General features: G+C 49.3%; 1 protein-coding gene across 1 annotated transcript in view; it reads right to left on the bottom strand.

Moving 5' to 3' along the window:
• The window catches only part of LOC125956130 (irregular chiasm C-roughest protein-like), a 7,135-nt gene extending 488 nt beyond the window's left edge, over window positions 1-6,647 (bottom strand). The window contains exons 1-4 of the mRNA XM_049687702.1: window positions 6,572-6,647; window positions 4,663-4,805; window positions 1,315-1,767; window positions 1-1,017 (exon numbers count right to left, since the gene is read on the bottom strand). The exon at window positions 1-1,017 is cut by the window's left edge and continues 488 nt beyond it. Of these exons, the coding sequence (XP_049543659.1) occupies window positions 977-1,017; window positions 1,315-1,767; window positions 4,663-4,753 (585 nt within the window). The 5' untranslated portion in view covers window positions 4,754-4,805; window positions 6,572-6,647 and the 3' untranslated portion in view covers window positions 1-976. The remainder of the gene's footprint in view (window positions 1,018-1,314; window positions 1,768-4,662; window positions 4,806-6,571) is intronic.
• Between the last annotated feature and the right edge of the window lie 19,660 nt (window positions 6,648-26,307).

Here is a 26,307-nt window from a genome sequence, read left to right as displayed (position 1 = left end):
GGAATGGAAAAGAATTGGGGAAAAACACCGGCACCGGGGCGCACTTTTCCGGCCGGGGCGCGTAAAAGGCAAATGAAAATTAACGTACGCTCGTGAATTTTCCAATTTAACTGGTCGCCGCCGCCGACGCCACCGCCACCGTCACGGTAATTATTTTCCCCCCCTGACCGGCCACTCTCTCGTTTAATTGTCAACTTTTCACCTTTTTTTCGTGCCACACACTCCGGGCAGCAAAGTTTTGGTTCTCTTTGGCTCACGCTCGCCCCCCGCCCAGGTTTCCGGTTGATGCATTATGTTACGGAGTACGACGGAGTGGTGGTGCAGTGTGCGCAGTCTGCCGTCTGAGTTCCCATCGATAGTCTACATTAATCGTAGTGATATGTTATGTTCCCTTTTTCCTTCGTTCGTTCGCTCTGGACTTTTGGTCTGGGCTGGTGCGGTGTTTGTGTTTGGCGCCTTTTCTTTTTTCGGTTTTTATTTCTCCGGAACCATTTATAGGATACATATGGCCACCGCTTACGCATGCATGCACATCTGTTCCCCTTTTTCCCGGGGAGCCACGTTAGTCCCGTTCCGTCGCAATATTTCTCACCATATTCCTCTCCACTCCACATCGTCTTCCGTGCGAAGAGGATTTGTTGATCCTTTTTGTAAGCCTCCTATAAGCAGCTTAATTGTTTTTTTCCGTGTGCGTGTGCGTTTGATTTACTTTTACAGCAACGAACAGGCGTTAGTCATTTAGGCCGTCCGGATTAGCGAGCTTTTAGTGTGTGTCTGTGTGTTTGTGCCGCTTGACCGCTAACCTGGACGCGGTCTTCAAAAGGAGTCTTTCCCGTAGTTTTACTCGTCGTTTTAGTTCGATCAATTTTGCGAGGAACATTAGTTGCTAGTAGTGGAAGGATTAGTAGGTGTAATAGTGGACATCGTTTGGCTCGGTTGGATCATCAGTCGGTCAACGGGGTCGGTCGGGCGGTCCTCAGTTGAGCTGCTTCGGATCGTGATAACCCTTGGGAGGAGCTGTAGAAAAGGGGGTGCGGAGGTAAGGAATGTATGTAAAGAAACAAAACACTTATGACAACAACACTTCCCGGTCCCCGGGCAACGTTTACAACTACAATGAAACTTTTGAAGGGTCCGGACCCTGACGGCTTTCCGTGCGAGAGCAAAACATGGCCACCGGCCACTGTGGATACGAAGGACGCACTATTTGCTCAGCCCCCACGCCATCAAGCTGTCACTTTCATGGCCGGAAAATGGAATCATCTCCTCTGCACCTCTTTCTAGCACCCTCCCTCCCCACTTTGGTATACTCACCCAGTACGGTAAGCTTGGCCTGGGCCCGGATCGGCCGGTTGTGATGGGCCGGCCCAACCTGGCACTGGTACTGGGCCGCATCGTCGTACGAGGTGTTGGTGATGCGCAGGTTGTAGACACCGTCGCTGTGGTTCTGGTTGAGGGAAAAGCGCGGAAAACCGGCTATCTCGTTGCCGAAGCCGAGCGCGAAACCATCCTTCGTCCACTGGACCCAACCGGCGAGATGCTCGATTTCGCACCGCATCACCACCTCATCGCCCTGCACCGCCTCGACGTCCTTCGGTGTGATGCGGAAGGTTTGTTGTTGCTGCTGCTCCTGGGGTGGTGCTGCCTCTGGTTCCGCGGTCGCCATCGTACCGGTTTCACCAACCCCGGTGGCCGGTGGTTGCGCCGTGACGACGTCCACGACGATACCGACGTCCGTTAGAGCCGCACACCAACCGATGCCAACCACTGGTGGTGATGGTGGTAAGGTGAGTGGTCCGTCCACGTCCGCGCGTAATCCGCCCGGTGATGGACATGCGAGCACACATCGAGGATGGGGAGAAAACGAAGAAGAAGAGAGTCCACGGATCAGCGGTGGGGTGATGGAAAAAGGGACGATAAAGAAGCGATCGATCGATCCACGACCGGTCTCGAGACGGACGGAGTAAATCTTTACCGCAATTAATTTTAAATCAATTTACGATGCTAAAGCCCTTCTAATGGTTACCACGTGCCCGCGTGTTGACCATGGAACTTCGGAGATCGCACCGGGAAAGGCGCCTGCATGCATGTAATCCAACGAATTATGGTGCTTTCGCTTTGAAATTCATTATGCAGCTCCGTTAGTCGCGTAATTATTAGATTATGTTAGGATTTTTTTTATGTCGCTTATTCTATGCAGGATCAATAGGGTAAGGTGTAGAATTGATAAAATGATCGGTTGTTGAACGGTTGAACGGGAGGTAGAGTCCTTATGGATCATTCTGGAGAGAAAACCTCTTTTTTGAAGATCTTTTGTGACGAAAACATCGTTTTTTAATTGTTGGTTTTGTGAAATTCATATGGATTACAATTTTTGAAGAATGTTAGTCCACAGTTTGGTGAAGATTAATTAAAAAAGTCTGCAAAAAGTGTCTCCGAAAATACACTTTCCACTGTGGTCATTGTAGCTTCGTAGTTGATCATCTGAGATATACAAAAGGATATAGTTTTTGATTGGGAATTTTTCCGTCTTTCAAAATACACCCGTCAAGTATTTTTAAAATATTCCATTTTTCGATTTTTGGTAACATTTTGAAGCTGAAGCTAATTTTTGTTAACATTTTAATTGATGATTTTTTCACGATTTTGCTTAAAAAATCGAGCTTTACATAATTCTCTCAAAAAGAGCATCAAAAACTTAAATGAAGTCTCTCTTGTTCTACATTCTTAAATCAAGTGCAATTTATGGTTTCAAAAGTACAAACAGACAATTGCTTTTACATTACGAACGCTCAAACGACTTTATCTTTGTCCTTTTTTTTCCGATTGATTAAATTTTTTTTTGCAGTATTGTTGAAACATTATTTGTTTAGAAAAAATAACAAAAAAATATAAGTCTTTTTTAGGAATAACTTTTGGTTAATGTATATAGACGGGACTAAAGTCTTTAGGCAGCATATTTGTTTAAACTTAAAACATGTAACCATTAGTATGCTGCTCGCGATAGATCGCGAGAGCCATCTCAATGTGGCCTATTAGATCCGTCAACGCAATTAGAAGTGGTCGTGGTCGCGAAATTACATTCCTTATGGGAGCTGCCTTTCCGCATAAACAGCAATCAAGGGGCACTCGGCACACGGACACAACAACTGACGCCCGGAATACAAACATTCCAGGAGCCACTGTAGCCACGAGAGCTTCAAGTACCGTCTATCCTCTGCTGTAGCTTCTGCTGCCGTGCTGGTGGTGTTGTGTCGAACAAACGTTACAAATTGTAATTTATGGCTCAATCTCAGACCGTATGCGCTGCGCGCTTCGTCGTCGGTACGATGTGTCCTCACGATCCTCGCATCCTCTTAGCGGCTCCGAACGAAGCTCCAATGTCCGGCTCTATTCTGTTCGTTTGAAATCGTTAAAAGGACACCAACGCTACAAACATACACACAGACACACACGTACGTACAGCGCTCTTGTCATTCGATACGCGGATTTACACAGAGTCGAGTGAAATCACATTCGGAAAGCGGCGTTGGCCCCGTCCGGTGGATACGACGCGGTTCCGATGGACGTTCGTTTGATTTGACAGTAATTAAACGGACGGATTGGACCATCGCGCGAATACGAAAGTGTCTGTTCACGGCACTCCGGCTTCTGGACCATCATCGTCATCATCATCATCATCATCATTATCATCAATCCATGGTGATGGCCATCGCGGAGCCCCATCCTGGATCATCTCGCAAGTCCGATCCAATTCAAGGATGCTTCCTGCATGGATCGATGGTCCTTCGAGCAGCGCTTTTCGATTTGCAATTCGAATCCAACGTCGACGAACGACGAAAGGCATTTCCTAATTGCCAAACAATTAGTTTCCGCGCGATTTTTCGCGCTAGATGACGCTCGTGCTCGGCGGATTGTAAAGCATAAATCAATCTCGGTTCTATTATTTGACAGCTGTGAAGTGCCTCGAGCGCTCCCGGTCGCTGAGTTGACTGACACCTTTGCCGGGTGTGCCAGGAGTGTTTGCATCAATCAGCATCCGATTTTGATGTAAAAAGTTATCGCAGAATATTTTCCCCTTTTATTTGGGTGATCGAATTTTCATAACGGAGCACCGGGAATCCTATTGCAGGAAAGGTTAGAGGGCGAAGGCCTCACAAGCGAGATTGAGAGAGAGAGAGTCAGACTAACTGCCACTCTAGTTCGTCGGAAATGCCATCGAAAGAAGGGACGAGACGCAATTTGGTGCCCAAACCTTTGCATGCGATGCGATGCTCTTCGAATTCGGATTTCGATATGTTTATTCCAACGAAGTGCAAACGAATCTGCTAATCAATAGGAGAGAGATATGCTCTCCTGAATCCCGTATTGGGGGACTGTGTTGGGGGGAGGTGAAATTAGATAAATTATAACTCGTTAGAGTGCTTCCAATCTGCTCTCTGTGCTCTCTCTCTCTCCAATCTGTGCACTCTGATTGCTGCTGAATAATAGTTGATTGCAAATCTTGAAATCAAGCACCAAATCATAATTGGAATGCCTGGATTTAGGGTTAGAGGGGGAGTGCACAGGGGTTGAAGTATCATCCCTTGGCTGGTACGATTCAATTTATCGCAATCCGAATCCGACCGATGGAGTAAAAATCGAGTAAAATCGAGCACTTACCGATACTGAGCGTGATTGAAGTGGAGATCAATTTCGCTGCAAACATCATCCCTTCTCTTCTGGCTCCTCCTCCTCCTCCTGCTACTAGCATCGAGCTGCAGTAAAGGGAGTTCCCTTGCTGTTCCAGGGGTGATGCTATGAGGCTGTTGAAGGAGATAGAGAAAGAGATGGCACGGAATAAGCTTTCGAGGAGCGAGCAAAAGATTATTTTCATCCATCCGTCCATCTGATTGTCAAAACCGTCCAGCCCACAAAAGGTAAGGTAAAGATCCATTCGGCCCCGCACGGTGGCCGATAACAGGATCAGTGTGCCAGCAACCGGCTTACTGTCGCTCCCCCGATCGAACCGAAACGTGCAAAGCCACGTGCCCCGTCTGACCTCGATAGTGTTTGATTGCCGGAATCTCGGAGACGGAGCACCGGGCCCCGGCACCGGCCTTGCAAAGTCCCTCGAAGGACAATGATTGGGTGTTTATCGTTGCATGGTAATCGGATTATGGACCCGGGGTGGGTGACTGGGTACTGGGTGGTGATGGTTTGACAAATTTTACAATCCACTTCGTGGCGGTTGTTGGTATTATGAAAGTAGTGGGGGAAATAAAAAAGAAGGGACAGCAGCAGAAGCTTCTATTGGGTTTTTGGTCGTTGTTTTGGGAGTCCTTCCGTTCGAGAGCTTTCTGTCCAAAACTTGGTCCCAATACTGGTTGACCGAAAGGCGCTGTAGCGATCATGATTGGTTTTTCACGGGGAATTCATTTTAGGGTGACGATGGCCACTTGAAAGATATAGTACGATCCGAGCGATCTGAGCATAAGCTTCGTTGCGAAAAGGAATCCAGCGCCACAGATAGAGAGAGCGAGAGACAGAGCGAGAGAGGTCCTCTTATCTAGTGTTCTAGCGAGGTGGTGACGATAGCTAGACCGCAAAAAAGGACGCAATAAGGGGGTTTTACTGCGTTGCGGTTATCATAAAATTTAAATGGAACACTCGACAACAGCCATCCGGAAGCAAAGGATATTGCGCGGAATCTCGGAGCTCAGCGTAAGTTTAGAACGGAAATGAAAGGCGGCTCTCGAGAAGTTTGTGCACATACAAAGCATAAACAAATGGCCTGACGCATTTCGCTAGTCGGTGGCAGCGGCAGAGGCGCATAAAATGGTTCCTTCTCCCCCTTCCCCTTTGCATTGTAGATGCCGGATCGCAACGACGCATCGACGATCGACGTTCAATCGAAATCGGAACCGGGAAAGAGCGCTCAGTGTGCCTCTGTGTGTGCCTGAAATAGCGATTTTAATGTGACCATTTGTGACGGGTTTACGGCGATCCTTTCCTTTTGTTATTATCCTGAAAACATCTTCGTTTACGCAGGTAATGGTATTGTGAGACGTCTTTTAGGCGCGAAATGGAAATGATAATGATGGTAATGAAAAGACTGGGACAGCATCTTCCGAAGTCTGCATTTATCCTCTTTTTTGAACAATATTATGGCCTTTCATGCTTGCAAATTCATGTCACTTTGTTGGAAAACAACATCTCTCATGCGTAGAGACGCTGAGTCCATATCGAGTACCCAATGTTTGGAAGGACCTTCTGCGAAGTAAACACACACGGTGTGACGTCACGGTACGGGGTTGTTACTACCCTTCGAAAAAGGCACAAAAACCAGCGACCAGCGTAAAACCAAAATAGTGCCTTACTAGCCACTACCAGCATCAGGTTCTCTTATGTCACTCAATAGATCTCCCTACCCCAAACCACACACACACACGACCGTGCACACAACCACAGCAGTTCTTGAGTTGACAATCAACACAGCGGCCGAACGATGACCACCGCGCTGATATGGCGACCAGACACACATACACACACACGACCGTTACCCCGTGCAGGAGCAGAAGCAGCTGTTCACCTGAAAGAAGATCGACGGAAAACACCTGGAAAACGGAACCTGTTTGCGGGCACAGTCTGTTTCACTGTTCACTTTACGGCACGCCACGACCACGGAACGGTCTGTTTACAATGTCAAATCGCCTTCACCAGAGCGAGCGCATGCGCGCGCCCCCGGACGCCGGAGGGGTTTTTGGTGGTGGAATCCGTGGCCACCGTTCCTTCCTTTCGAAGGAATGTTTTCTGGTTCCGTGGCCTCCCCCTTGCTTGGAAAAGCGAACGGATCACGCTCCACGATATGCGAAAGCGGCATTTGAAGCGATTGATCACAGTAAGCCTCGAGCAAACCTCGCAGCTTAAAATGGTCTTTTCGATTGCAGATAAAGGATAAGGTCATGGATTGAACAAACGGAGGAAGAGGGGTTGTGGCCGGGCTGATGGGGCGTATCCGGAATGAACAACGCAACGCCGCGGTGTGCTAATTAATCAAAGCTCAACATTTAAATTGACACCAGGGCCGATACGTGCGAAGCGAACAACCCCCCCTCGTATCCCTGTATCCCTTCATTCATTCACCCCTTTGAGGGGTGCATATTTGTTTTTCATTCCCTGCTACTGCTGCTGCTGTTGCTGCAGTGCGGTAGCAGCAAAAGGTGGCCACACGGAATGCTGATGCTGCACCGGTGTTATTGTAGGTGGTGTGCGCCGTATGTGTGTGTGTGCGTGTGTGTGTGTGTCACCCTTGCTGACTTATACCCTTAATTACAACGCAAACAACATGCCATCGATAACAAGGGTGGTAAGAGGCGCGTAGTAGGTTGTTGGTGGCAATCGGTAATTATGTAAATTAAATCATTGCATAAACCTCCGGGCTGCCCCGGATCGAGGGCATAAGGGCTATGCGCCAGACGAGACGCCCGACGCCCGACGCCCGATTCCGAGGGAAGTGTGGCATTAGCGTTGTGCTGCAGAGAGAAATGAAGAAGAAGAAGAAGAAGCAGGAGAAGAAGAATTTCCCCATAGCGACCCGGTGACCCCGGGACCAAACGAAAGGTCAATGCGATGGTGAGGTGCCAAGATGTAAGTTCTTGCGGCCACCATTTGATTGATTGGCGTGCCTAGATGTCTCGCCTGTTTGGGGGAGGAGGGTGCTGGTAATTAATACACAGTTCTGTTGTTGCTGTTGTTGTTGTTGGGGTCACGGGACCAATTAAAAGTGACAGCAAATGAAGGATGAGAACACCGGCAACGAAACCGCCACCAATCGCTTCCCGCGAATTCGTTTTATGAGTCAATCAGTGTTGCATTCGGATGCGGATGCACCGAACCGACCCATCCTGTGATGCTGTGATTTATTAGCCAGCAAATGAAGCTTCTCTGTAAGTGGAAACGGGTGGATGCGGTGCACACGCTGGATGGTATCGGTATTCCAGTCTCGCTGTTCGTGAGAGGATGAGTGTTGCAATTGGAAGTCGATCGAATGGCTCTTGAATCTCGGATCCGGATCGCCCGTCAAATGGAACTTGATATGGTGGGGATGATATGATGAGCACCACCTCTGGCATTAAGTTAATCATCGACGTCGAACGAGTGGCAGTGCAGTCGACTCGATACAGAGATATGCTTTGGAGTATCCCTTTCCTCCTGATTCCTGGTATTTGCTACTTCACCGAAGCGGACCGAGTAATTGGATTCCGTGTTCGAATCCATCTTCATCGGAAATTTGTATTTGTGTTCCTGGAGTGCTACATTAGCTACAAGCGTTGCGGTTTTTGCCCCCCCCGCATAGTGATTACGTTAGTATAAAAGGGAGCGATACACTGCATGCGTTATGATGAAACACACGCTGGATATGCGCGTGGTGTAAGTTATTGGATAACTTTCATCAAAGCAACCAATCCAACGGGCTTGTCGGTGTCGGTAGCATAGCAGCCGGCATTATCACTGCTTACTGTGACTGGCGTGTGGTTCCCGTTTTTCTGTAAAAAACTAATAATCCCAAAAACCGCTAGACACAATGGTGCCGCTAGTTGCGATTTTCATATTTTGCGCTAGGAAACTTATTCAATTTCAATCGCTCAACTCCGTCCTCCCAACTTTTGGTTTTACAGAGTACTACATAATGGCCACGTCCTGATCGTCGTCGCCGTCGTCGCAGTCGACGCACCAGAAAATGATTTCATTTCGTTGTTTCGAACCGACATACGGCAGCACGGCTGCTGTAAAATAATCGCGTTCGCTCTCAAGCACGACACTCGCACGACAAGGATTTTGAGCACTGTGACAGGAGCTTCACTCGCTTGGTTGCATGGTTTGGGGGACTGCATCCTTTGGAGATGCAGTCTTCCATGTTCGCTCTGTGACTCGTGGCGCAGCCCAGGCCCTGACCGGACCGGTTCAGTGACCGGTTTTTGATGTGCAGAAAATTGGTTAGCACGACGAGCGAGCGAGCGAGAAACAATTAAATTTATTATGAGACCGCATATGTCCCGGACCAATCCCCCCGGGGGGATACAAAGTGTGCATGGAGCGTAAGAGATTGTGCGGGTTCCCTGGGTGTGCTCCTGGGTGCTCGTGGTGCTCGTGGTGGTGGTCATTTCAGTCACGTCATTTGAGTCTCGCTTTCTCGGTTGCTTGTCGCAGCAGTACGCCACAAAAGGAGTCGAGAGCGCTGTCAGAAGTTTGTCGCTTCGTGGCCGGCGAATGGGAGGAAGTTGTGGGTCATTGTCGCCAAGAGGAACACTAAGCGCGTGCTCGCTTGGCTGGACGCATGACGTTTGCTGCAGCAAAAATGAAAAACGTCAAACAAAGTAACACGAGTAAATCGGTTCTAACCGATTCCGAGCACCCCGTACGGTCCAATGTTGCTCGCTCCAAATTTAATTGCGCAACTAATTTATTCCACGAAACTACTGCTACGCCTTTTTCGGGCGTCGTCCAGTCCGCGTAATCAGTGCCCCCCGTCCCTCCCCATTGGAAGCAGTTATGAAAAGCCGTCGGTTTGTCGGTTGTAATCAGTTTCAGAACTAAACAGCAGCTAAACTGAACTGACTGAGCGCGCTCGAACACCGGTTTCTGTTCTGTGGATTGCGTTCGGTTTAGTTGGTTTAGTTTGGCGGAAAATTAGTTCGAGCTTTCCATTGAAATGTGCTTCGAGAATGAAACGGAGCGTTAATGGAAATTGCTAGGTTTTACACCCCCCCTCCTAAATATTGACCAAGCATACCAAAGGCGCATACACACACACACACGCACGTATGGTGTGCTCAGTGAGATGAATGATTAATTGAAGTTTGGGTTTTTGCCATCGCACACACACACACACACACACACACACACATACAGAATGGGATGCTGGAGAAAAAGTTCTAGTTTAGGGCGCTTCACTTGTACAACAATCGCTGTTGTTATCAAGAGAGAAAGAGAGAGAGCGAGAGAGAGAGCCCTCATTTGCATGCTTGCATACATTGCCGGTTCCGGTCGGTGGTGGCCCGATGTGGAAAATCATATTGTTCACACCCTCGCCTTCGGGGAGATCGTCCAGCTTCCAGTTGGGGAGTTGGGAGGAGGATACAAAGGGCCACGCCACCGGAACTTTCACCGGAACACCGGCCGTCGACCTTTTCTTCTTTGTGTCGCGGGTGTGCGCTGGGCACCAGCCATAATGGCGCATTATGTTGATCAGGGCCCAGCCCGGGGTTCGTCCCGGTCGTTGGTCCCGTATCGCAATGTGTCAATGAGTCGTCGTCGTCCTGGTCGTCGTCCTGTCCTTTCGTCCGCCTTATGACGACTTCCGCATTCCTGGCCGGCGTTGCGGTGGAATGGCCTGGCATGGAAGTTGTTTTATCTTCGTGCTCCCTCGTCGGCCCCTCCCCTGACCCGGTGCCGGATCGCATTCATTTGAATAAACATTACTCACCGCAAGGATCTTGATTAAAAAGCACCGAAATGATGGTGGTGGTGGTGGTCTGCGGACTGCGAACTGCGGAGAGCAGAGAAAAGGTGCCTCTCCGTGTGGGAGAGGGGGGGAGGGCGTCCGTTTGTGGTCGCTGCCCCTGCTCCCGGTCCCACTGGCTTGGAATAGGAAAGTTTCGAACAAATTTTCCGTTCCGTTTCGGGTTTCTCGCCTGTTTGCCTTTCATTTAATGTTTCGTTTGGGGAGCGCGCACTCTGTGGCTTTTGCGCAAATAGGAGGGGGGTGGACTCTCTCTTTCTCTCTCTCTTCTACTCAGGAAGTCCATTTGTGAGGAAACGGAAGTTTAGAAAAACTTTATCCGATACGAAAACCACCATTAGTGCCGGTGGTGGAGGATAAAAACCGCGACACACGCACACGGAACGTGCCAATGGAGGCGCCTAGTATCTGATAAAACTCACCAACATATTCTGTACTGGCCGCTGTGTGGCCGCTGCACCATTTGTACATTTTTTGCGGTCAGTGCGTTAATTTACATTTTGCAATGCAGGTTTTTTTTTATTTAAATAGACGCGCGCTGCTGCCATTGATATGCACGAACGGTTAGGGTGCTGCTGCTGGTGGTGGTGACGATATGTTTTGAAACGAAAATTAAATCATGAAAATGCAGCAAAACGAACGCACGGACGAAAGGAAGAAAAAAAAATAGACGGACTAGATAACACCCGTGATCCCGTGACGAGCATATTTAATGATGATCCGTGGTGACACATGGTGAGCAGCAGCAGTAGCAGCAGCATGGTGGATAGTTGATGCGCTCTGACAAACTCTAGTGCCTGGCGCCATACCGCTCCGTGTCCAGTCTGGCGGGATAATGAGGTCGTTGGCAGTCATTAAAATACTTCACCGAAGCGCACAGACAGTGCAAACGGAACGGACGAGGAAAGCTACTGGAGGACCAGAGGACTGTGACGCTCAAAACAACATCTAAATCAATTTCTTGTAGCAACTACAGAGCATGGGCAACGCGTTGCGAGTTGTCGAGAATGCTGTTGCCATTTGTGTTATGCTGGCGGCATTATGTTGGTAGAAACAAACATACACTTAACGTGACAGAGGTGTGTGAGAGAGAGAGATAGGAGGAAAGAGAGATGGAGAGCGCATGTTAATCGAATCATGCACAAAAGGCCGCCATAATTGCCTTTATCCGTTTGAAGTTTCGAGCACCGCTTTGCATGGTAATCGTTTTTCTCGATGTCGATGCTGTGTGCAATTGTGTGATACCGATACCGATGAGCATCCGGCTATCATGCTAGAAAAACACACACAAACACACGCACACGCACAATAGATGGGCACAGGTTAAAAACGAAGAGGGAAAAGAGAGAGAAAGAGAAAAAAAGAGCAGAAATGATGCGTAACAATTATTGTTGTGCGGGAACAACACAAAAATGGCTTCACTTTGAACTCGATTTGAAATGAAATGATTTGTGCGATGAGGTGCAGGGGATGGTGTGGCCGATGCCAGTAATTAATTAATTCTGATTGACACACACACACACACACGCGTTTCCGGTTTTGCAATTCAATCAAATACGGTACGGACGCGGTGCAGGCGATTGTTCGTTCTGTGAACAACAACGCAGTTGCCTTTTCAATCTGCTACAAAATGGCCACCGCTCACTAGATATCTTTTTTTCTTTCTCTCAATGTTTCTCTCTCTCTCTCTCTGTCGCTAAAAAAAGTGTAGTACAGCTACTGGAACTGTACTGTCGGATGGTTTTTATGAACTCCTTTCATGGTCACTGCGGCCAGTCTAATGAGGGGTGGTCCCCACCCACTCGTCCGCCGGTTGTCCGCCAGCAACTTCTCCTGTCATCACCACTTTCGGTGGCCAAATTTATAACCAAGCGAAGGCTCCGGGGGCCCTTCCTCGGTCTTCTAATTTGTACTTAAGTTCCTTGGCCGCGTTTTCCTCGCCTCGGCCGCACATCACAACATCCTGCCTGGTCTGGTAGGCGCGAATGCTTTGAATTACTCTTTCTGCGGGACTTCCTCTCCTTCTTCTTCTCGTTCTTCTCCTCCTCCTGGGCCGACCGCAAACTCGGACCGCAAACGTTACGGCGGCTACGGGCTTACTGTACTCTATGTGGCCTCTGTTCCGTGGGGAGAGGAGGAAGGAAAGAAGGAAGGAATGGCCGCTCCGGTCAGGTGGGTCAGCGGTGGGTAGCAGGACTAAAATAATGCTGGCCACCACTGAACTGGTGGCACTTTGTCCTCGCCGTGCTCACTCCGGGCACTCGATTGCCGGGAAATGGGGCAATAAAGCGTTAGCGGAATCGGCAAGGCAGGAGGAGCAGGACGAGGAGGAGGAGAAGGAGCTGTAGAGAAGCCATCGAGGCCTGCCCCGCGTTCCACCTCCTCTTCGCCCTCTAAGTAAGCTGTATATTCATGATTATAATCCTTGCAAATAGAGTCTTCTGCGTTTTATATCGTTTCATCCGAGTGAATCCGAGGGCCGGCGGCCGAGAGTGGCGTTGGCTTTGGTTTTTGGAAGCCATGCCGGAAGCCGTGACACACACACACACGTACAGCCGGTCCATTAAAGCATCCAGCATTTTGCCTCCTGAGACGAAGGTCCTTCGACCGAAGACCGAAGGGCTAAGAAGCAGCTTAGCTGCAGTGCTGCCAGACAGAGACCGCCAATGGAAACAGCTCAGCTGATGGTCTGTAGGGGCGAGGAGGAGGAACAGGCGGTTCGAGGGCTTTGATAATAATAAACATCGCATACTTCATCGGGCAAATCCCGGGCCCCATTATTTCAAACGAAATGAAATGTAAAACGAATGCAATGAGGTTGAATGAGGGCTCAGTTAGAGAGAGACCGAGAGAGAGAGAGATCCATTTGGTTGGACGCTAGCAGACGTTACCGGCACTGGCATTGTAATGGTTTAAGCATGCAGCAGCAGCAGCAGCAGCAGCAGCATCCAAGGAGCCCTTGGAGAAAACAGTAGCTCACGGATCCGGTACACTGGACTGGAAGTTCTTTACCTCGAATTGGTTTTTGTAGCTTTCGAGTTTCTATTTAGGTCGCACAGTAGCTCAATCATTTTGACAGCCTCTTCCTGGTCCACATATAATCCTTTTCCCGCTAAATACTGCGGCGAATATCCTCGTGAAGCCAGCTTCAAAATCGGGCATCAATCCGCGTAACGATTGAATAACGAATTGACAGTCGCGACCGTTTTGGGATTCCGTTACTGTGAAATGACTTTTCGAAGCGCCCGGTACCCAGCCTGCCAGAGTACCTGTAAGCGAGCCATCAAGCGAGTCTCCTGTCCCTGTCCCTGTCCCTGTCCCTGCCCTGTGCATCCGGCGAAAAATTGGCGCGGGTATTTATGGGTCCCGGGTACTCGTAAAACGCGCACCGAGAGTTATGGTCGAGTTTTACATTCATGAAGCGGCACCATAAATTAGCGTCAAACTGAGGCCCTCTCTCTCCTTCCTCTCGGTCGTAAGTGTGATTTTTATGCGCACTCCGATGTCACATTGCTCCTGGTGTCACGAACGAACGGACACACGCACACAGGCACACGCACACGCACAAGGGCCACAATCACATTGAGCGTGAATTAGATTTCATCGCGCCACACGACGCACGATTGTCCCCTTACGTCCATTCCGGTGGAAATTGTTTCGATACGATTTTAGGGGTTGAGTTTTAAAACCGGTGCGGTGCGCCATGTTGCAATAAACATATGAATATAGGCCCTTAAACTGCCATATTCTGCCATTTCTGGAACGGAAAACAAACTGACACACCCAACGAGCGCTTGCTTTCAGCTGGTAGTTCCGGCGTTGGGAAACAAGTGTCTGCTCACATTGCTTCAAACTTCACTTGCTGTTCGGTCGCGTTTGGAAGCGGCAGGAGAAGCTAAAAACTGAAATTAAATCGCACAGCTGTGCTTTCGTCGTCATCCTTGCGCTGAAGCTGGGAGTAGTTGGAGTTTCGCGCGGATGGTTGGTTCACGGAGTTTCGTGCAGCCGAAAATCCGGTAACCGGGGCATCCGGTTGCCGGGCCACCACATCGTTTGCGGTGTGGCCAGCTCCTTCGCTGCTGCTGGTGATGCTGCTGCTGCTGTGGCGGCGACCATGTTTGAGAGAAAAATTAAATTAAAATCCCAGTTAAAATTATAATTATACTTCGAACGCGTTCCAGCTGGTGTACCGTCCGGACCATACCGGACCATTCCATTTTGTGGCGAAGTGGTGCCTCGGAACCGCGGGGTGAACCGCCGCTATTAGAGCCGCGGATTGACAACTGCGGGATGCGGAATGCGTAGTTAAACGAACTTAACTGTACGATTGGCACGGTTCGGTCGGATGTTGCATGCGGGTTTTTTGCTGGGGAAAATTTTCCGCGCAAATCGCAGTAGGCGGCACGTGTAACGGATTTGTTGTGTGTGTGAGTTCGGGTGTGAATTCGAGGAAACCCGGGGTTCTGCAACGCGTTGCCAGCCAATGGTTGCTTCGTCTGTTTTATACCCGCACGATGGTGTGCGATGCGATGTGCTACAGCTGAGCATAAGCCTAATGCAGGCGACGATGATTGGCAACGAGTTACAGGAATCCGCTCCTTCCTTGCCCGTCGTAGCCGTCGTGGTTAGTGTCTGGTGACGATAAATCTCAGTGAAACCTTGCGAACCGCATAAACCACGCGATCAGTAGCATATATGGGAATGAAATTCGCGGAAATTCTTCCGGTGGTGTATGTGTTACTCGAGAAACACAGCTTACCTTGACGCACATTCGAGGCTCTTGCTAGTAGCTGTTCCATATAATCGGAAATTAGGCTCACCATAATCGAGTATTATTCAAATAGGATAGTAGAGCGAGAGAATGAAAGAGATAGTATGTGTGAGAGACAAGATGAGGATAGAAATAGTTAATTATTGGATATTGGTAAACGATAACAGACATACAGACACAGACAACTTCCTCGATGAGTACTCAGAGACTTGATCAGACAGCTTAGTCTTCTCCTGTTGTATTTTCTATTTATTCCGTGTTATTATTTTTTAGTTTCCATCTGCTGCTGTGAGATCCGCAAAGTTGTGTCCGTTAAAAATGGTAAAAAAAATAAAATCACGGGTCTGGGGCGTCGTAGGCCATTCTCAAACGATATACCCAAGTGTACAAGGGTTTTAAGACGGTTATTCGGAGGGAATAAGAAAGTTTCTCTCCTTACAGTGCACACCTCTTAAGGGTGTTAGTAAACTACTGCAATGTGTTTACCGGAAAACACTTTCCTCGCTTTCGCGTTTCGCTATATTCCATCTCGTGATAAGATGGGAAAGATCGTTTTAATCTCAAAAGTTCGGTCCAAAGAAGTCCCACGGTGGTCATGAATAACATAGGTCCGTAAGAAGTGCGTATGTAAGCAATTCTATCCGCGCGTCGTAGCCATCCATCCTGCGAGACCATCATCTGTCCGAGGGGCTTGCCTGTCACTTGTCTTCTTGCATTCCTGGTTTGGAATGGGGCGGTACTGCGGCAACTTTACGTACATTCGAACCCCAAAACGCATGTTCAAGCACGTTCCGGTCAGTGCTCGGTGCCGGAACTCACCGCCCAGTCCTCCTCCCCCTTGGAGGGGGGGAGGGTCGGGTGTAAATAAAAATGTAAAATTGACTGGCCGAAAAAGGGGTTTTGTTTGTATGTTTAATGTCGGTATTTGCGATGAAATATTCAAATTTAACGACCCAACCAGCCCCCCGTGCCGTGTTGGTAGCTCAACAGAGCGAGTGGAAGAGAGGGAGCGTGTGAGAGAGTGAGTGAGAGAGTGAAAGAGAGAGAGAGAGCAGCTGGCGTGGTTGTAACAAATGGGCTGCGACGCTTCGTTAGGATAATGGAATTATGAGTTGTTTGAGTTATGTGCCGCCGTGATGCGAGGGTTTTTCTGCTGCGGTAAAAGTGCCACGGAAGCTGCTGCACCACTGAGCCCCCTCTGACCGGGAATTGTCTCCATGCGTGAAGCTTGGAGTTTGAAAGTCAGCGAGCGAGATAAAAATAATTGGAACCCCACGGAACCTCCCCACCTCAGGTGGCCGTGGTTTTGCGTCGAAAGAGATGATCCTCGTTATCCTGGGGCTGCGGTGCGGCATTGCGACGCTTTGTCGCTGTTCTGTTTTATCTTCCTCTTTCTCACTTTCTCTCTCTTTCTATCTCCTGCTCATTGCGTGGTTATGTGATTTTACTTCGGTTGTTTATTGTTAAGGTGTTTGTGTTTGCGTTCCTCCTCCCTTGGGTTTCGCGCGAAACGCGTTTTGTAACGCTCTCTTGCCATCGAATCGGATAACTTTTGCCAACGCGGCCAAGCGTTTTCCGCACACACACACACAGCACCGCACCGTAGCTGCCGGTGGCTGCCAGCCAGCGAAAGGATTTTCGATTCGAGCTTCGTTAGCTAATGAGACGTAAGTGATTCAGTTCACTCGAGGAAGTATACGGATGCGCGATGTTAATGTTTTGATTTCCACGTTCCGCAAGGGCTGCGTTGTCGCAAAACGCAAAACAATTGCTTCTGGAGTGTGTTTACACACATTTTTGGCTGTTGGATAGGGCGGGTGATGAACGATACTAGCTGCTGCTGCTGCTGCCGGTAACGATAACGATTATTATCATCTACAGTCACAGCTAACGTCTTCGCAAAGGGCTCGGGCTTGCCAAGGCAGACGCCAAGATCGTTGATTTTATTCACCGAATGTGCGATCACACGAGCTGCTGGTAAGGTAAATGAAACTGAGACCGGGATTAGTGCCGCTAATTACTGCCAGCATCGTAGTGCCCTGGGAGGATTCAGTTTGAAAGTTAATTACTTTACTCTCTGGCTGGCTCTTATCACACACACGCACACAAACACACTCGTCGTCTGTGTGAGCTGTTTGGTAAGCAAACAGACGCCATCATTCCGTTGAGCTGTAGCTTGAAACGTGTACCTCGGAAGGAAGCACATTCCTTTCGCGAACTAACAACATCGTCTTCATTTTCCCGGGAAGCTTTCCTATTCCAACAGACGAACGCAACACCAATCATCAATCGCAAATCGCTTGCCAATCGGTGTGCTGCACTCGAGCCGTGTGCTGGCTGGCTGCTCCCAGCAGCACATCAAGTGCATCGCAACGGAAGCGAAATCCTCGTGTGCTGTGTGTGTGCTTTCTGCCAGCTGGGAATGAGGTAACATTTTGTTTGATTTTAATCAACGGCATGTTATGAATTTTCCTGTAGAAAAGCAAACACACCAACAAACCGAGCTCGGTTCGTGCAAGCAACATAAAACATCCGCGAAAGTGCGGAAAAGGCAAGGATGGTCGCTGGTGGTGGTGGTGATGATGAGGTAACGCCGCACTATCACTAATCTGTTTGTCACCTGAGGCGATAAATCCGGGGCTTGGCGTGCAAGGGGGTAAGGAGCCGCCGTGTGTTCGCTTTTCTTTCGGAAAACCATTACCGTTTTACGGAGTTCTGGTAGCTGGTTTTGTGTTGGCCCACATACAAACACACATACATACACATGGCGGTGTGTTTATGATATTTGCAAAGTTCTTCGTCGTTCCGCGGGGGCGCCGTTTTCTCTACAACGTATCGTCGAACGGAACGTTTAATGTTTTGACATGCAGGCTAAGGGCCAGCGCTTGTCATGCTCTGCGCAAGAACCACGGGTCCACCAGCACCTTTAGTAAAGGTTTCAGAAGTGCTTCGAAGTTCAAACACTCGGCTTGATTGGTTAATAATGTTGATATAGCCGTTTACTCGGGTTTACTGAACATGCATTACTTTTCTTTGTCATTTGCGAATAAAGCTCACCAATGCACACTGGGCATGCACTCGTACCGCAGGCTCGGTCGGCAACAAAAAACAAAAAAAACAAAAAAAAACATAGAACGAACCACTTCAATCAGCAAATTTGCATAATGGACCGGGAACAACAGGCACACAGGAACAAGGCAGTTCGCTCGGCCGCGGTAGCCGCGGTGTCATTATTTCTTGGTGCAAAGTTTTTCGAACTGTGAGGGATTTTTCTTGCTATTATTTTTGGGAGCGGAACAAGCTAAACCGGGGCCTTGGGGTTCGGTTTTGGGAGCAAAAAAAAAAAATCGCGACCGCGGCCCGCGAGTGTTTCTTTTGTGCTAAAGTTCAGGACACTGTCCGCAGAACCGACCGACCGACCGACCGACCGAAAGTTCCTCAATTACTTCTCCAGCAACACACCGGTCGGTACCGGCTCATCTGGTTTGGGGATGTATTCAGGTTTTTTTTTTCTCTCCACTGTTTTCCCACTTCAGCGAGGCCTTTCTTCACTGTCGCCAAGGCAGGAGAAGGGGGCGGAACGGGGGAGGAGAGATTAAAATATTTTCTTTCCAAACCAGGTGGCCAGGAAGCGCTGGGGCTATGATGATGAAGAATTGTTCTAAAACACCGCCATCGCCATCGCCATCGCCATTGGACAATGGGGAAGGACTTGTGTGCTGCCTGCGTGTTGTACTACTTCAACCGACTTGCCTATTCACGACGGGTCGAGTACCGGATTCGCCTTCCCCCCGTGGACCACCGGAGACTTTCTTTGTTATTCTAATGTCGTGGAAGAACGACCGAACGGACGAAATTGCTTAAAAGCTTCCGCATCTCGCTCCATGCGGAGCAACTAGGAATCGGCCTTAGCCTTACCTGTTTCCGTGCCGTACCTGTTCAGCAGTCAGCCAGTCCTCTGCCAGTAAGCCAGGGTTGGTTTTGGTGATCCGCTGCTCCATCATCTTTACCCCACCAAACGCCATCACCTGCCTCCTGGACCTGGCACCTGCGTGCTACTGTGGTTGGTTAAAGCATTAAAACGCGTTGCTTCAGTGCTGTTGCTGCTGCTGCTGCTTCGCACGATTTAACTTCTCGGTTGCTCGGTGTTGCTGCTGTACCAGAACCCATTGGTTTCCTCCCCGGGGGGTAACCTGCACTCTAGCATACCGACACCGACAACAACATGGCTGGCTTGCTGGTGCGCCGTGAGTCAATTGTTGCATTTGACTTCCATTGTTGAATAGAAGGGGGTCCATTTCGCCATTTTTCCGACCCAACCTAACCTTTTTTTCCTGAGTCCTTTTGGAACGTAGTAGCCGTAGACGCTCGGTCGCTCGGTTACGTACACGCTGGAATGTGAGTTCGCGGTGGATCAAAGTAGCATCAGGTTGCCGGGATACGTCAATATCCATGCAGCACATGATGAATGTCACGAATGGCGAAACACTTTTGACCGTTTTGATGGACCAGCTCCGTCTAGTGTGCCGGGAAGAATGGAAGGAGTTGCGGGAAAATTGGATTTTTCTATTATTCCACCGGCTGCACTTGGGTGGCAGGATCATGTCAAGAGGAAGGAATCGTTGCGTTGGAAGGGATTTATGGAGTGGCATCGACACAACGATGACGACGACGAGGATACTGACTTTTGCTGTTGCTTCTCCGTATCCTTCAATTCTCGTCCAATGTGGCATTCGATTTTTGTCTTTCTTTCGACGAAGCACTTTGATCCCGCATATACCTGGAATACAATCGCACTCGCAGTGGTACTTTCCACTTACTATCGATTTGTGGTTGTATATAACAACCATGAAGGTATCATTGTGTAGCTTGTAGCGGGAAGTTGATTTGATTATTCTTGAGTATCGTTATTAGTAGAACTAAAAACCTTGGGCTCGAAGTCGTAGAAGTCATTGTGAACAACAACAGAAGATTCCAATAACTGGCAACATCGTGGCATCTCGGCTATTACATTAACCATGCAATTATGCTGCTTTATTACGCTTCTTACGGCACCAGAAGAATGCTGCTTTTGATGGATCGTTGGATGAACTATGAGAAGAACTTGCTTGTTTCTCTTTCCATCCATTGTTTATGTACGTTTCTGGTATCGTTATCCTAGGAAAACTTTCCACGAACGACTTTAACATCACACACACACACACACACACACACACACACACACACACACACACACATACCCATCTACAACTCTCACACGAGCCCTCTTCCCTTCATTTACATGTGCGCTCACGAGGTTAAAACTTGAACTGCTCGGTACGGTGAAAAGTCCTTCCATCCATTCCAGAACCTTTTCCGCCTTTTGATTAGAGAGACTTTCCACACTCCCCGGGAAAAGTTCGTCACCATCGGGCGGGGGGATGTCGTTGATTTGAAAAGATTTACTGCGGTGATTTGTGGTCGGAGCACCGACCATGCGGTATCCGGTGTGGCCCGGACCACGAGAAGGTTGACGAGTTTGTGGACCGAAGACGATTGTGTTTGCTTTCGAGACAACACACAGGCCGCATGAAGAGGGGTGGTTGCCATTTCTTTGATGTCGAAACGGGCTTGCAACATTCTTTCCACGCCTCGAAAGTGTTGATTCGGATCGGAGAATCCGGATGCAATCCAACGGCCGACCGGGCACCTCGACACAGCAACGCATTCGTACGCAAAAGTTTTCCTTCTAGACGAGCGTTTTCCCTGCCTTATCGCCGAGCAAACAAACAAAGGACAAAACCCGGGGATACATCATCAGCATCATCAGCATCATCATCATCATCACTCGAGAAGCAAACTCGATTGCGTTTGATGGTCTCGTCTTTTCATCTACATATCCGTTCTCAGCCTCGTTGGCCTGTAGTGTTTGTGGGAAATTTCTCTGTTCAATTTGTGCGCCAAGAAACGCCTCGATGAGGTGTAAATGAAGGAGAGCAACAACATCCATATTTCCAAGGGAACGGCCTACGGCATTTCATCGTAACTTCGCAAGATTCTGATGTCTTCGACTAGCGGACTAGCTTGTCCATTTCAAGTAAAAAGTAATGTTGAAAATAAACACCGAAGGCCCACTCGGCTGGTTGAAGTTCTGCAGCAGCTCTAGTACCAAGACCCGAGATCGCTGCTCGTGTTTCTGTTTCGTGTGTATTTGGAACTTGCGTCAGTGCCACCAGCACCGCCGGGGCATCAGTGTGGTCTCTTGTTTAAACTTTTATTATGTTTGCGGAATGCGAGATGCATCAAATTACGCCGATGGTTCGGAGGCCTGCCGCTGCTCACCGAGTACGGCGGCCATGGTTCCAGTTGATTCGCTTTCGTCCTTAACCTCACTTTCAGAGGCCCGGGGGACCTCAAGACCTCCTTGACTTGCCGGCGGAATGGTGAATGTTTTTTTCTGTGCGTCTAACTAACCGCACTTGTTGTTGCCGTTGCCCGGTGTTTGTGTTTGTTAATAATGAAAATTCTCACATTCAACCACACGAAAGCACGAAACAAATGGCCGGCTTCTACCGGCCGGCCGGCTTCTACCGGCCGGCCGGCCACCATCACCACCATCACCAAAGGTTTTGTGGAAGAAAAGATGCGAACGTAACTTAGTTTTTCAGTTGAGTCCTTCCGGCTCCGACCTGTCGTCAACGCTATACGTGTCTGGCCGTTCCTTAAAGGCAAAGAAACAACAAAAACATTCTCCTCTTTCTACTACAAATGGCAGAATACGGAGTGGCGGTGGCGCCGGCACCGAATGAAACCACCAAAAAGCCACAAAACCAGTCCGTGAGTCCGAGTTGCGTGGCCCGGCGTGCCGCGGATGGGATGCGATCTGTTTTGTTCTAATTAAATTTTACATTCTAGCTCGCCGAGGAGCAGGTCCGGGAAGCTCGACGACGTCGCGCAGGATGCCGATGAAGTATGGGCAAAGCCCACCGCAAAACCGTTACGTTGTGTTTGAAGAGCGTTTTCTCTAAAACATTTCTCGCACCGAAGTGAAGCTCGCCAAGAGTTCACCGGACCCTGGCTGGCTGGCTGGCAGGTTGCAGGCGCAGGTTTTTGTCAATATTTCTGTTTCGTCTGGGACTTCCCGGGAGGTAGGAGAACTTTGACTTGGTATACTCTCCGAAGCTTAGGCGGAATGCCCGGAGTTACCAAGCGAAGCGAAAGATGGATGGATAAGAAATGTGGCACATTAATTTGCGCTGGGAAAACTAAAATTTCTTCCACTAATCCACCATACGCCATGCGCCAAGTAGTTTTGCTTCGTTCCCAGGGTTGCTCGGAGGGTGGTGGTGGTGGCTGGAGTTTCAAAGGAAAATGTTGAAGGAAGTGAAATGACCTGCCAACTGTCGTGACAGCAGCGACGATGCCGGCACGACTGTTTTGTGCTGCGTGCGGCGTTTGCTTTTCCGTTTTGCCAGCCCGCCAGGCGGACGGATCCACTTCCGGCGCCATGGGTATGCCGCAGCATGTGTCTTGAAGGGTAGTGGTGAAGTCCCGGTTCGGAGGTGGCAGCATCAGTTTTCGCGCAATGAAAATTAAATATTTATTTTAGACCCGCAGTGTGCCTTGAGCATGGCTTGCTGGGGCTTGCTGGGGAATGGGGGCAGATGTGCGTGGTTGTCGCACACCAACCGGGCTTGTCTTCCATTCACACATACACACGAACGGGCCCGCGCGCACGTACACGTACACGGGAAGGGTAAATGGCGTCGGCAAACAGAAGGACTACCGAGGAACTGCTCAAAGCCAGTGCGAAAACACGAGAGTAATTGACTGGGCGCATGGCACGGTTCGGACAGGAAGTCGTAATTAAACGATAGCCTCCTGTTTCCGGAACCGGAACCGCTGCTCCCGTGCTGCTGCTGCTGCTGGTGTCGACAGACGGTGTTCTCAGTTTGACGCCGGGATGTGCTCTGCATGCATGGCGCTGAAGGCTGAAAAGGCTGGTTTCCATTACTTCTGATGAATGCGTTTCGTCTTCTTAATAGCTTTTTTCTTTGAATTTCGAACCGAAAAACAAAGGAATTCATCCGAGCCTGTTCGCTGGCTGTGAGGATCGCTTGAACTCACACTCGTTTTTTTTTTGGACTTGAATGACATTTTGTTATTTAAAATTTATCCTCAGGATCGTCCGTGGCCCTTTTATGTGTGTTTTCATTTGACTGGAGGTCCTGGAACAACTCTTGTGTTACTTCAACAGTTGCCCTGTACCCGATGCCCAATTTCTCGGTACTCGGGAGTCCCCTCAACTCTAACAACTTATCAGCCCATAAATACCCTGGATATGTAGCCCTTCATTTATCCTTCTGGGCCTTTATAGAGTTCCCAGCCAGCCCGTGGGTCTCATTATTTGTCACCAATCCAATCCACTCGCGGCTTCAACTCCTCAACTGACTTTTATCCCATGGATGATCCTTGGATTTCCCGTTTTTTTTTTCTTCTCCCTCCAGTAACCCAATAAACCCGGGTCTCCTGGAGGTTTGGCTTTTTTGCATCGTGCCACGTCACGCCACTTTCGCTGACGACGTCGGTGACGTTAGTTTTTGGCCACCGGAGGGACCACCGTCGAAGTCGCGCTACCAAGCAATTTATGGTTTTGTCTCCCGGACGCAAACTTTGTGTGTCTTGTGCCCAAAAGCTCTCCCTCCCTCCAAAAAAAGCACTTGCTGTGCCCGTGCTGACACGGGCGTGGGTCTGTGCGTTTGGGAGTTCTCTTGCTGTGTAGGAGTTTACGTCATATTTGTCGGAGAAGGAGCAGTAGTGTGAAGGTCACTTTTTGTGGTGTCCTGGAGTCGGAATTGGGATCCGTTTTTGTTGGCTCGCTGTGTAGGATGGAACGAACGGTATCGAATCAACTCTAGCGCATCTAGGGACTAATAGGCTCGAAGGGCGGACGAGGCGGTGTTTTTTTTGCCCATCGACCATCTTAGCTATCTGGCCACTTCGTTCCAGGGATCCTCGTGAGAAGCAAAAAGCATCACTATATGGCGCGCGCTACTGCAGCTCGCCAACGCCTTTTCTTCGACTTGGATGTGGATGATTTGTTGTTCTATTTATATTTAGCAGCAGCAACCGTCGTCGGTTGCCGTCGTGTTTGAATAAAGTTAGACTTTGGGTGACTTTCACTGACAGTGTCAGAACATGGGACACCCAGTCTGTTAGTCCACGGACCAATTATTCCACATAAACAACGGCCCCTCAAAGGTCGGCTCTGCAGTTGGAGATTCCGATGACGGCGAAGTAGCTGCTGCCCAGCAGTTGTTTCATTATAATTGTTGGTATGACCTTCTGTGGGTCATAAAACAACATCGTGGGTGGGTGTAGCCACAATGTTAGCTTACGCCCGATGATGCGTCTGAGAAGGGAATCTGGATGGCCGGCAAATTGAATGCTGAAGGCACGTGCTGGATCAACCTTGTTTCGCTTGAAGTTTTTTGCGAAGTGGTTCCACGAACTTCAGGAAGCTCCGCTGTTTGTCCGTTGCGCTGTGAAGAACATTCGGTTGTGCATTGGACGGCACGGCTGTTTGAGGGGAGGGGGGGGCGAGTGGAAAGTGTGAATCTAATCATTTTGCACGAGTCCTTGATACCGGCGCTGAATAATTGAATTTTCCAGCACACAATTGAAGGATGGGAAATGAAAAACAAAACCCGAGAACAAAATGGAACATCCTAGTATTAGAGCGAACTTTGTGAGTGTGTGAGTGGACGCAAGCGTGGACCTGCCCGTGGTCGTGGACGTGGCCACGGTGTGGCGGTGGCAACGGTGGGGAAACGTAAACAACATCCGCGTAAATATTTGAACGCCGTATGATAAGTTGTCTGCATGCGACGTCACGGTGTGTGGCCCCAAGGATATCAAATCATCCACCACCAGTGTCGGAACGTGGAACGCCCCAAAAGAACGCAACCTCGCAACCTTCGTCCCCCCGGCCCTTTACCCCAAGTGTGGCCGTGGCCTTCCGCGCGCGCCGGAAACGTCAGTGCGAACGTCAGTGCAGAGGGTGCAAAGGGGTTTGCCCAAAGGATCCACAACGGCGGGTATCTGGCACAAAACCTTCCTCGCCATTCATGGCCTGCTATGCCGTGGTTCTTGTGCGTCAGAATACCCCGGGACCGAAACCGGGCACAGTTGAAGCAGTGCCTTGCCGGGTGTTTCAATAAATTATGAACGGCAACCGAAACGGAAACGGAACGAAACGCATCTTCCGCCGACACTGAGCTGTCACGGGGGACCAGCGGGGGAAAGGGGAGCCTCGTGATGATATAAAGCAGCAGCAGCAGCAGCAACACCGGCCCTATAGTTCCAGTGCAATCTTCGTTCACAATTGAGTTGAGTTCGAGAATTTTCCCACAATAACTCTAAGTAAACGTGTGCGCGAGTGTGTGTGCGTGTGTGTGTGCTAGTGTGTGCTAGTATGTGTGAAAGATTACTGCAGTAAGTGTGCGGGTCTTATGCTGGTGCTTCCTTCGCTACCATCCAGTGTCCTGCACAGCATGGCATGCAAGAACAAAGTTCAGCAAGCAAGAACATGGGACCACGGGAGCTCAAGTTGTTGTCCCAAGACCGCGACGAGATAGTTCCACCCTTCCTCCCCTTTCATCCCCCCCCCCCCATGGCGCTCAAAAACAAACAAAGCGAAGCGAAACTTGTGCCGATGATTTATGCTGACGGCATCTTTAAGTTTACCGGGATAGTTTTCCCGTAGCTCGTGCGTTCCGTTTGTCTCTGTCTCTCTCTCTCTCTTTGTTGGAACACAATCTTTTCGGAAAACATAGTTTTACTGGCACGCGGGAACCGGAGGCATCCGGAGCGCTTTTGTGTGTGTCTATGATGATGCTCGCACTTACACTCTTTCACCAGTTTCCTTCGTGTTTAACCTCCCGTTGATGGTACGTTTCCAAGCAATCGCGGGGCACATACGTCTTTGATGTTCCCGTACCTACCATGCTCCCGGGAGTCGGTGTCGTCCGGCAGATTTTCAATCTTCACCAAA

The sequence above is a fragment of the Anopheles darlingi genome, chromosome 3 (assembly GCF_943734745.1).
Source record: "Anopheles darlingi chromosome 3, idAnoDarlMG_H_01, whole genome shotgun sequence".
NCBI classification, from domain to species: Eukaryota; Metazoa; Arthropoda; class Insecta; order Diptera; family Culicidae; genus Anopheles; species Anopheles darlingi.
The sequence above is the reverse complement of the archived record's forward strand: the minus strand, read 5'-3'. Positions and strand labels throughout refer to the sequence as shown.